Consider the following 13,051-nt stretch of genomic DNA (forward strand, 5'->3'; position numbering starts at 1 on the left):
TCAAGCTTTCGTGAGGTTAATCTATGAGGTTCAAAATCAATACCTAATTGTGATTAAAATCTCAAGATCTTAAAGTTACATTTTTTTACAGTAGTTATAAGCTGTCATGTAAGGCAGCATTTTGGAAAAGTATTCCTGTAGTACAGTGGTCGAGGCACTCTCTTCGAAATAGAAGGTACGCAGGTTCTCTTTGTCTTCTTAATTTAAATTAAAATTTTTTTTTTTGCTCCCTGCCATTGTTCTTAACTCTCTTTTACATGCTTTCACATGTGTATATATACACATATCTTCCTTATGGACTTATTGCCTTTGAGCATATATCTGCAGCATCTGGGAATTATCACTACAATCCTCTATTTGCAACTAGCTCTGTGACCTCCTTTAGTTCCACATGCCTCTAAGGTGTTTCATTCTAATGTTTAGCTTTAGGAAGATAAAGATAAAGAATAAATTGGGTAAATATCTATTTATAGAAAGAGGAATTTGGGAATGGAATAGTTTATCAAGAGAAATGTTCAATAGATTTCCAGGTTCTTTGAAATCATTAATAAGAAGACTAGGAAAACCATTGAATAGTCCAGTGCAAGAACCAGACAGCTCCAGTTTATCTGCTTTTTTGCTGTAAGCTATCATAAAAAAAAAGCTTTATCTGCCGATGCAAGAACTGTACTGTTCCGCTGATTTGGTGTGTAGTAGGAGTGTAAAAGGAGCTGTTGGTGTTGTTTTAACTGTTTCTGCTGGTGCATGAACACAGACACCTCTGTTTCTTGCAGCAGCTATAGTTCAGTGTTTGATTGGAGACATATTTTGTAAAAGGCAGTTGTGATTGTATAACTTTTGTATACCTTCTGGAAAGACAGGCAAATCATGGAACTATTGGTAGGAAGGGTCAAAATGTTTTTGGACATAACTCACTTCAAAACAAAGGTCAGTCCTCACCAAGGTGCAATGTTGACAGTGTCTTCATTTTGGAGAAAACAGGAGGTACTCTTTCCTTACCAGGCGCATCAGGTGTTCTACATCACAGCGTCTTAAATGTCAATGCAAATAAGACAAAGGATGTTAAAGATACAGCTTCAAAACAAATTCCACCTGACTGTTTGTGGTTCTACAACCAGGTTGTTTCTACTGGGAGTGATGATGCTGGTGCTGAATAATGATGAGCTTCCTGCGAACCTCATTTCCTTGGTGTGTTTATAAATCTTGTTGCATTGTAAAGATATTTATTCTCGCAGTAAGTCTGGTGAATAATAAATTATCTTACACTGATAACTCAGGTAAATAGTACTGGTTATTGCATTCTCCATAGTAGACATAGTTTACTGGGGCATGAAACAAGACAGAATAAACTGAGAGGAGTCCAGTAACACAACCCGCATCATTTCCACTTCGATGTATATGTAGATAACACTAGCCTGCAAAAAAAACCTTTTTTTTGTGCGGTAAAAAGGAAAATAGGTGAGTTTTATGAATTTCTTAACACAGAATTTGAGAAAAAAATTAGTTTTGGCGTATCACGTCTGGTTTAGTGGCAACTTTACAAAATGTTATTTTGTTCTTACCTAAAATTGTTGATACTTAGTATTGATTAAATTTGATATATTAATGTAAATTTCAGCTTGCAAAACGTAATCATATTTTGCATGCATTAAATACACAAATGCTGCTTTGTAAGCAAGTAGATGGTTTGTATTATATTTTTAATGTATATTGAAATTCATAAAACTGAAGCACAAAGAGCCTATTTAGTTTTGGCTGTACAGTTGCTTTTAAATTAATATAACCGTACCTTGAATAAACATTACATGGTTAAACATACATAGTTTTGTTACTTACATTATGTGCAGGTTAGATTCACACCTCCGTCTTTTTTCCATTTTCCGTGCAATTTCCAAGTTTTTTAAGTTCTTGAATGACCTCTAGAAGGGTCGTCTCATGCAATCGACCAACAGTAATCGGCCATCATATTCACATCCCAACGTCCCTGATAGCGTCGTTCTGCATCTTTGAGATCCTGGTGAAACCTTTCACCTTGTTCTTCACTGACAGCTCCTAAATTTGGAGGGAAATAATCCAGATGCGAAGCTAAGAAATGAAGTTTAAGGCTCATATTACAACCGAGTTCCTTAAACTTTACCAACATTTTCCTTACAATTTCTTTGTATCGAGGGTCCTTAATGTTGCCAAAGAATTTAGTCACTACATCTCTGAATGTGTTCCATGCCTCTTTCTCAATTTTGGTCATCGTGTCTGTGAAATTTTTATCCTTCATCTGTTTATGAATCTGTGGTTCATCAAATACACCTTCTTTGATTTTTGCATCTGATAATGAGGTAAATTTAGTGGATAAGTACTGGAAGCATAGGCTACTTTTATCTAATGCCTTGACATAATGTTTCATCAATCCTAATTTGATGTGCAAGGGTGGAAGCAGAATTTTTTCACGGTCAATAAGACTTACATTCAAGACATTTTTGGAACCTGGTTGTAGTTGTTTCCTTTCTGGCCAATTCACTGTATCCCAATGTTTATCCCATGCCCTGCTATCCGATTCACATAGGAAACAGGAAAATTTTGTATAGCCTTTTTGTTGTCCAGCAACAATCCAATGATCTTCAAATCACCGCAAATTTGCCACCCATGTTCATGATATTTAATTTTTTCAAGCACCAACTTTAAGGTCTCATATGTTTCAGACATTTTTGGGGAGTGTGCAAGTGGTACGGATGCCAGAACATTTGTATTATGAAGCAAAACAGCCTTCAAACTTCTTTTGGAAGAGTCAATAAAAACACGCCAGTTACTAGGATCATACTCTTTCTCTCCCAATTGACATAGAAGATTTGAAACATCCGTACAAAATACAAGTTCATCTTCTTGAGTATAATACTTTCGGAATTCTTTGTCACAATTTCGGTACCAGGAAAATGTAACACCATGTGCCAACATATTCTTTTCATGCAATCTTGAACCAAGTAATTCACTTTTTTCTTTGGTTAGCTCTAAGTCCCTTATCAGATCATTCAATTCGGATTACGTGAATTTGTCTAAAGGTGTGTCATATTGATGTGGCTCGAAATCTATTTCATCATCGTCAGATTGCAATGAACTGCTACTTGCCTCACTCAAGTGAGTAGGTGGAGTAGGTACAGGTAAGTCAGGTCCATGAGGAACTGGTCGAAGAGCTGACTTGAGATTCGGATATTTGATTTTGTTTTTACTTTTCTTATTGTAACCGACAACATGGGTTATACAAAAATATCAGTCGTCACGATGGTTCTTTCGCTCTCGCCATTGCATGGGTATAGCAAACAGCATTGAGTTTTGTTTGCCCTCATACCAGTAATGTAGTCCCTTGACACAGGTATTGCATGCAATATGAGGTGCAAAAGATTTGTCTTGATCCCCAACTTTCAATATGAAGTAAGAATAATAAAGTTTCTTTACAAACGAGTCTATTTGACGCACCTTGGAATCGAACACATAAACTTCACAAATGTAACAACACTTGTGAGGACTTTGTTTACACTGTCTTCTGTGCACCCCTGAAACACTAGCCATGATGGTGTTAAAACACTAGAACTTCACTTATTAGTGATCAATTTGAAATTAAATAACATTAAATCTCGCACACACGATAGGCCTACAATTAAATGAATGTGAACTTTAAAAGACGCACTAAACTCATACCGGTACTTCTTGGAGCCCGTCTCAAGCAACACTGTTATCTTTGAAAGGAAACTGCTTTATTAGTCCATCATAAACATTGCATAAGGGCTGGGGCTTTTAACACGTCTGTTTATTCAAGTGGTCTAAGATGAAAGACAAATGCTCAACTGTCTTATCTTCAATCCTACATACCTTGCGGTCTATTGCGTATCTGAGGGAGTTTGTTATGAATTTACCAGGAAACCCCCAAGTACAAAATGAACATTTAGACAGCAATAAACCTATAATAAAATGCAAACAATAACAAATCAAATCACATAATTTCTAAAAAAAGTTGCGCAAGAACATTTCTCAACATTACATCTTACGAATTCATGCAGATATTAAAACACTGAATTGCGCCAAAACTAGATGTGATAGGAAAAGAATAGCATTGTTTACCGAATCAGGGCAGTGATTTCTATAAGAATTACATATTTTCTATTTTACTGCAAAATCATGTTGGCTAGTGTAATCCTTACTTTTTCAACATATAATTATTTTAAGAAATTTTTTGTGACTCCTGAAAATGTTTAAATTTTGGAGTTGTCTGGTTCTTGCGCTAGGTTCTTCAACTGATAGGGAATCTGCCACCTGGACAACAATCCTAATGCAAATCAATGACGACTGGAATTAATCTTAACACACATATAAAGCATATAAAGCATTTTCCTAGTAAACATAATATTGTGATTATATTTCAGTGAAATACATTTTCAATAAAAGGACATATGAAAATAAAATTATTTGGCATAATGAGGACTCAAAACTATGTACCTCACATTATGAAGCAAGTGCCTTACCCATAAATATAATATTGAAGGGTGGTCCTCCTAATCAGGGCCAAACCTAGTACCATGAATACAAAAATATAACATAATATATATTTTGAACTCGTATTGATTAGGAGGAACATCCTTCAATATTATATTTATACATACCATCAATACGGGACATGAAACTCATAAATTACAACGCCTTAGCCATTACGCTACGAGAACGCTTGAGGTGACTCAGATAAATATAACAACTTATACCTGGTGTCTGAAAACTGAAAAATTTAAATTTGAAAATTAAAGCCCATTTGAGATAATTTCCAAGTAGGTTTTGATTTTGTATCCTTGTAGAGTTTCTTCACGAAAGCTTGACATTTATAATATGTCCCTGACACTGCAGATGCTGTTCTGATTGTTGCAACTCAAGGGAAGCATTCATGTTCAAAATCCTGCAATACAGTACTGATCACTGTTATAGTATCATGCTTTTATCAACATACTAAGCTAATTTAAGTTGTATGTCACAAAAAATACAGCTAATGATGTTCAGCTCTCAAACTTACCCGGCAGGTAAAGTCTTATCGGACCTTCAAAGTGGACGATAAATTACTGGCCGGGTAACTACGATTTATGCTGCCGATAGCGTTATGCAGGAGTGATCGAATGGAGGGCAAGTTATGCGCTACTTTATCGGTAGGTGGTAGAACAGGCCCCATATGGATCAGAATGACACCGAGCCCAACAATAGAGAAAACACTCTCGAATCAAGGACCCATGGCCCATTTTATTATCAACACATTTCATTTTGAGTTCAAATCAAGAATACACCATTTAAACTGATACTATTAAAAATTCCTACGGAATGTTTACCCAACAATAATTTTAAGAGGCTATTTTTTGTGGACATTCAAAATTTTAAACACAGAAGAAATTTAACCAGTATTGTTATTCTCACCATGGATGTAAACACTATGTCACACTTGGTACTTTAATGTAAACAACAGACTTCAAGTCCCGAATCAAGAATTTTATGGATCCACCAGTATTTATTACATTTACATTTAATAAAAAAAACTAACATAGTTCAACTACAAGAGGACTTAGAACTTTTATTTTAATGTTTACAATTTATCATCCAGTTTCAAATGTAATGCTTTTATCGCATGATTCTTAACTTGTGTCTCACCATTTTTATAAATCTCATTTTTTATATCTCAGCGTATATATGTATATTACTCTAGCTGATGATGTCCCCTAAGGGACGAAACATGTACTAGTTTAAGGTAACAACACATATTGAAGAGGTGGATCCTTAAATAGAATATTTGAGTGTATATTTAAATACTAGCTGATGTACCCGTGCTTCGCTACGGAATTCTACATTGGCAGACACTCACTCTCCACCTGCCTTTTTACATCCTAAGAAAGACTGTCTTAGTTGTTTTCCCAACTGAAATGAACTTAGGTCATTACAATGACGTCAGTAGGAATGGCGCGAGTAAAAGCAATGATTTCACATGAAATACTTGATCAAATGAAAAGCCACACATTTTCTCACTTTTTAACGCTGCCGATCTAACAGTCCAAAGTTCCAGAGCTGGAATGACCAGGCTGCAGACAGCTGTGATCCGTGAACACTCTTAGTCTTTTTTTGGAGGGGGGAGAGGGGGGGTCGAATAGTGGAGAGTCCCATGGCAGAAACTATGCCCTTTTACTAATCTGTTTGCTAGGAATACCTGATGAGTCAGAAAATCTCAATTCACTACACTGGCGGCAGAAAAATCTATCTGAATTGGAGGCAATTTTTTCCTCCAAGCCAGAGGAGAAACACCCTCTTCACTACTAATTTTGAATAAAGTGAATGTAGAGTTTAATAAAAGTGAAGAGGAAGAAGCTCTTTTTAAGAAATGGCTCTTTTCAGGGTTGAATTTTGAATTATTTAGTGAATTGGAATATGACTAAATTGTAATTTTAGACCACATCATACTACTACTACTACTACTACTAAGTGAGCCTCTGCCTTAAGAGTGCACACTGCTCATTCAAACCAGTGCGTCAGAGTAGGGATCGAATAGCTGGAATACTGTGATGAACAAGTGAGTTATGTACCAGCAGTACGGTATCAGAAAATGTATGAACCAGAGGAATGACATGCTAAAGAAGAAAGTTTTCTAACTCCCCGGCTAATTCCCACCAATATTCAGTTAGACTGTTATACTCGGTGCGCAGCAGTAATCCCATCTATCGGAGTTGAGCGGCAGCATAAGAGACAAAGAACATCACCGCAAACAATGGTCAATGTAATGTTATTGTTGATCAATGTTATGCACCTTTCATTATTTTCTTCCAACTCTGAAATACCACTCTATATCATGGTCAGTACACTAAAATTGAATAAAACATAAATGGTTGGAAATTGTATTCCCATAACTTTTGTTATGTAGTACTTTTCGGTAGGACCAATAACATAGGTATTTAAAAATTAAATTTTAGGTGCCTTCCCCATAACTACAATTTCATCCAGTGCGAATAAAATTGTTTATAGCTTAGACTGTAGTTTCTTATTCCCCAACTCTATACCGACTTTCATTAAATTCTGTTAACCCATTTTCTCGTGGCTCGGCGTTGATATGGACTTGGCAACAAAAATACAAATTCATGAATACCTGTTTTATCAAAGCTAGTACGGTAACAATGTATGACATAAATGATCAGAAATTTAATTCTATATAACTTTAGTTATGTAGTATTTACCGATAAGACCGCTAGTAATATAAATATTTGAGAATTCATTTTAGGCCTGCCCCTAAACTACCATTTTACTCAGCGTGAGTAAATAATTTATAGCCCAGATTGTAGTGGCTCATCCCCCGACTTCACATACTGATTTTCATTAAATTCTCTTCAGCCGTTTTCTCGTGACACGTGTACAGACAGACAGACAGACAGACAGACAGACAGACAGACAGACAGACAGACAGACAGACAGACAGACAGACAGACAGACAGACAGACAGACAGACAGACAGACAGACAGACAGACAGACAGACAGACATTATGGTAAAGTAAAAAGTGCATTTCCTTGTTACTATGGACATGACCGATACAGAAATGCTATTCTTTTCAAATTCTGAGCAATGTACAGACAAAACTCATATATAGATTTTCAACTTGTGTTACTATTCTTCGATAATACAACATGGCATCTGGATACGATTAGGTTGCAAAATGTGAAGATAGTCTTTTTCCCAACAAATGTAACATCAGTTTCTCAGATGCTTAACCAAGGAGTGATCCAGAACTTCAAAGTAATGTACAGACAGTTAGTGATGAAGCACACTGTATCAGACCTTAACGGGAATGATGAAACCCTTAAAACACTGATAAAGGGACTGAATATTCTCCAAGCAATTTTGTGGATAAGGAATACATGGAGAAATGTTACAGCTTCAACAGTTCATAAATGCTTTCTGAAAGCTGGATTTCCTGCTATTGATAGACATTCCAAAATAGAATGTGGTATTTCTGACAGCATGGAAGCAACACAACAGTTAATTAATGCATGTGAGATTTCTTCAAAACTATACCTCAGATGTTCACATGCTATGTAAAATGGGAGGTCCCATAGCTATGTTCACATAAACCTACAAGCTAGCTTACTTGTTTGTTTCAAATGTGTACATGTAGTTCACAGAATATACATTCATTGAATGAATCAACGACTTCCCACAATTACGAGTTGCCACAATGGACAAGGTAAAGCATATCAGGATACAGAATATTTTATCATATAGAAATATAGTGGTAATATGGAATTTTTAAAATTATGGAGGTCCGAACAAATGAGATTTCAGGATGTGTACAGATCCATGAATGGTGGTGCTATTCTTTCAATGCTGTTCATCGGCAGGTTGAACTTCTTCCAGAATTCTATGAACAAGGCAGGTATTGTGCCGCCACAAGCACCAACCATTAGGCCGATAATCTCTACTTCATTCAGCAGGTATTCATTTTTGTAGAAAGGTATGGTAGGCGCGTAAAGGTTCTACTTTTCAAGATGAACTTCAGTAGGTTGGCCGGGATGGTGCTCGAATCGGAGGTCGGATCGGTAATGAAGCCTTTCTTGTCACTATCTTTAAAAGCAATTGATCTTGTACTCCCTGTCACAGCCAAATCATGCACTTCTTCTTGTACATGGAAGTTTTTACTACGGAGTTCTTTTGCAGTCAGTGATCTTATCTTGTGGTGACGTGAGTTTCTCAGTACTTCGCCATAAGGGAAAGAACCCAGAACATGAGCCAGTGTTTCTTTCTCTCTGACGCATCTGTGACAGAAGTTTCTGTCTTGAGTTCTATACAGAATAGTTCTTGCTGTAGAAACATGCAACGTCAGTTTGATTGCCTCTCACTATTCGCTACAAGAAAGTCCTTGGTAATGCCCAATCCAATTATTGGCTGGAGTGTACTCTTTATACAGCTCTACACCGATCTCCTTCTGAGGCAAAGAGCACCAAATAGCCATTTCACGACTTCTTAGTTGTTGATATAGATGTTGATTCCCGTTGGGAATCTGAAATATTTGTCCCGAATGAGTAGATTTATAATACCAATGTAGTTGGTCCGTTATTGGACATTATAAATTTTCCAGCTAACTCATTCCTGGTTGCCAGCATTACGTCCCAGTGTGCTAAGTTGGGATCATCAGTTGGTACCTAGCACATCCACCAAGACGCATGGCTAGTGCATAGTGTGGAGGCCACTGCGTAGGCTTCTTAGAGCCACCGGCAGTGCCAGAGCACTATGAGAGACTTTGTCTCATTTACAAAAATTGATGCCTGCTTGGCCATCAGATGATATAGATGTTGATTCCCCGAGGGAATCTGAAATATTTGTCACGAATGAGTATTTATAATACCATAGCCTCCATGGTATGCACTAGCCATGCGTCTTGGTGGGTATGCTATGTACCAACTGATGAGCCTAACTTAGCACACTGGAGTGAAATGCTGGCAACCAGAAATGAGTTAGCTGGAAAATTTATAATGTCCAATAACAGACCAACTACACTGGTATTCTTAGTTCATGGTGGATTTCTCTTGTTCTTTCAAAATCTCACCAAACACAGAGCATAACCTTCTTTGCATGAATATTTTGCAAACAGCCTCCAAACCATTGAATAACTTTGAGCTCCTCTATTTTTACTTTATAAGAGATCTTACTTGTCTAAAGAATAACATCACATATCTACTGAAAAATATAACTTTTATTTATCCATATTAAAGACTCGATAAGATTTTAGTCATCACCAAGTGATGAAATCAGTACAGTCTGACTCTTTGGCTGAATGGTCAGCATTGAGGCCTCCAGTTCAGAGGGCCCCGGATTTGACTCCTGGCCAGATCGGGGATTTTAGCTGCATCTGATTAATTCTTCTGGCTTGGGGGACTGGGTGTTTGAGTTTGTCCCAACACTCTCCTCTTCATATTCAGACAAGACACCCCACTACCAACCACCACAGAAACATGCACATAGGGTTGGTGTGAGGAAGGGCATCCGGCCGTAAAACAGGGCCAGATCCACATGTACGACAAAGTTCGCACCCGCAACCCCGCAGATGTGGAAAAAGATGACTATAAATGAAAAACTTCAATGTACACCAGACAAAAATTATCTGAACTTCCAGACTAACAAATACTTTCAATTATGATTTGTTATACCTTCATCTGTTGCATAGACTCCATCAGCAAGCCACATTGTATGTAAATTAGTTTGAGCCAGCATCCACATCAGGTTGCCAAATGTCCACTCCAGAAGCCATTTCAGATGAGAAAGTGGCTGAAATTGATCAACATGTGTTATTAGTACATATTATAAACAAATGGAAAAGAAAATCACAAACAATAGTTGAAGAAAGCTATCAAGTTTACATTAATACGAAATTGGTCCTTCTTAGTTAGCACTTTTCCAAGTTTCAGTAGAGCACAGATACTTCTGGTAGATGAAATGGCGAATGGCTTTTAGTGCCGGAAGTGTCCGAGGACATGTTCGGCTCACCAGGTGCAGGTCTTTCGATTTGATGCCCGTAGGCGACCTGTGTGTCATGATGATATGGTGATGAGGATGACACATACACCCAGCCCCGTGCCAGCGGAATTAACCAATGATGGTTAAAATTCCCGACGCTGCCGGGAATTAATCCCGGGACCCCTGTGACCAAAGGCCAGCATGCTAACTAATTAGGCATGGAGCCAGACATCTCTGGTAGATGAGGGAAATGAGACAATAATGAAAAATATTTAATCAAAGTTCAACAGAAATTATAAATCTCTTTCCAAGACTGAGATAAGAATGTATCTACTAAATGAATTTCTTTTAATTTTTTTTTTATTTTTACAATTTCCCTTTACGTCACACCGACACAGACAGGTCTTATGGCGATGGTGGGATAGGAAAGGGCTAGGAGTGGGAAGGAAGCGGCCGTGGCCTTCATTGAGGTACAATCCCAGCATTTGCCTGATGTGAAAATGGGAAACCACAGAAAACCATCTTCAGGGCTGCCAACATTGGAGTTCGAATCCACCATCTCCCGAATGCAAGTTCATAGCTGCGTACCCTAACTCCACATCCAACTCGCTCGGTTTGAAATAGATTATTGTAGTTAATATCCACCTCTGGTACCCTTCTTCACATAGGGTTAAGTAATGAAAACACTGTACTTTTGTGAACTTAAAAATGAAAAACCACAAACAAACAAAAATCCTGGTGGAACAGCCTGGTAAGCCCTTGGTCTGCCAAGATAACTGCTACCCAGCTGGATGGCTTCCAGGTACTCGAGTGCCATGTGGTCAGTGTGACGACACCCTCGGTCAAATTACCTGGCTTTTGCGACCGGATCTGCTGTCTCTCATATCAGACAACTCCTCAGATGGACTCACAAGACTGTGTGAATCCTGTTCCAAACCTCCCTATAGAATTAAAATCCCTAGACTGACTGGGAATTGAACCCTCCAGTAATGAAATTTTTATATGTTATAGCCACATGAATTAATAGTGTAATACTCAAGTTACAATTTTTTTCAATTACCCCAAAGAAAGTTCTTATCATTTTTCCACAGCAACTTTTTTTCAGCCCAGAATAAATATAGAACAGAAACTTGGGCTTGTTTTGAAGCACTCAGCCATGGTTATCAGATACTACAACCACTGTAACCATACAGTGTGATAATGAATTTATGAAGAGTAATATTGATGGGAAGTTGTGTGTGTGCTGGACCGTGAAATTAACAGCAGACAGGGTTGTGAAATTGGGTACACTCTTCATGGGCAGTTGTGAAATGGAATGCCCTTGACCTCAGTTTGTCCCCATGTTATTTTCAGTCTGCCTGTGTTCTGTATGTTATCTACCGCTATCAGAGGGCGAACTTGCAATGGTCTTGAGTGCTATTTGTTTCTTTTAAAGTTAGGGGAGAAAAGTATGGGACAAGAGGTTCCCTGTGTACCAGAAAGTGGCAGATTGTCTTGGATTATCTTTGTTGTCACTGAAGAGAGTAGGAGTTGTTTCAAAGGAGAATGATAGAAATATATCATTCAGGTCAAGAAAAAAGCAGTGTTTGAGGCCGGGGCATTAAAAAATCCAACTCGATTATTTTACTTTGGCCATAATACAAAGAAATATATGTGATACATGATTAAAAGCCTCTGCCTGAAACTGTTGGAATATAGGGGGGATTTTACTGATATGTTATTTTCTATTCTCTTGAAACTCTATAAACAATATAAAAAGAGAACACACTAAGAAAATGGAAGACTACCACTGGGAGAAAGATGGACTCTCTGAAAATGTCCCTCATTTCAAGCCAGTCATAATCAACATGAATGACAGTAGTTCTGATTCATCAGAACATAGTGATTTTTTAGACAATGAATATTGACAGAATTAAATATTATAAAGGTATGTAAAATAACCCTTGCATAAATTGTAAATTATCATTTGTAAAACTGCAATTGAACACCAAAAGTCCTTGTGAGAAAAGGTGATTGGAAGTGGGTTTTGTACGAGGAAATAAAATCAAAGTTTGAAACTAAACAAAAAGCTGTGCTCATTGTGCACTGTGTTTACTATTGAATGTGGCAATGCTGTATTCAATTTCATCAACCCGTATGCTGTTAATCGCACATCCAGCGTGCACACGACTGCCCATCAATATTACTCTCCATAAATTGACTACCACACTATAGGGTTACAGTTGTTGTACTATCTGATAACCATGACTGAGCACTTCAAAACAAGCCCAAGTTTCTTGTTCTATATTTATCTTGGGATGAAAAAAAGTTGCTGTGGAAAAAATGATAAGAACTTTCTTTGGGGTAGTTGAAAAAAATTGTAACTTGGGTATTACACTATGAATACATGTGGCTATAACATACAAAAGTCTTATTAGCAACTGATAAGTAGTTTTCCAAGTATATACTTTTAAGTTAGCGGTTCCTAGAGAAGAAGCCAGAAACCCAGACAATATTTACTACAACCACAAATTTAAAAAAAATAAATTAATTAACTTCAAAAA

The 13,051-nt window shown here is 37.3% G+C and overlaps 1 protein-coding gene across 1 annotated transcript in view; it reads right to left on the minus strand.

Moving 5' to 3' along the window:
- The window catches only part of stj (straightjacket), a 303,422-nt gene that overhangs the window by 49,718 nt on the left and 240,653 nt on the right, over positions 1-13,051 (minus strand). Inside the window, exon 26 of the mRNA XM_068227342.1 lies at positions 10,202-10,319. Coding sequence (XP_068083443.1) covers positions 10,202-10,319 — 118 coding nt within the window. The remainder of the gene's footprint in view (positions 1-10,201; positions 10,320-13,051) is intronic.

Source organism: Anabrus simplex, chromosome 4, assembly GCF_040414725.1.
Source record: "Anabrus simplex isolate iqAnaSimp1 chromosome 4, ASM4041472v1, whole genome shotgun sequence".
Classification (NCBI taxonomy): domain Eukaryota; kingdom Metazoa; phylum Arthropoda; class Insecta; order Orthoptera; family Tettigoniidae; genus Anabrus; species Anabrus simplex.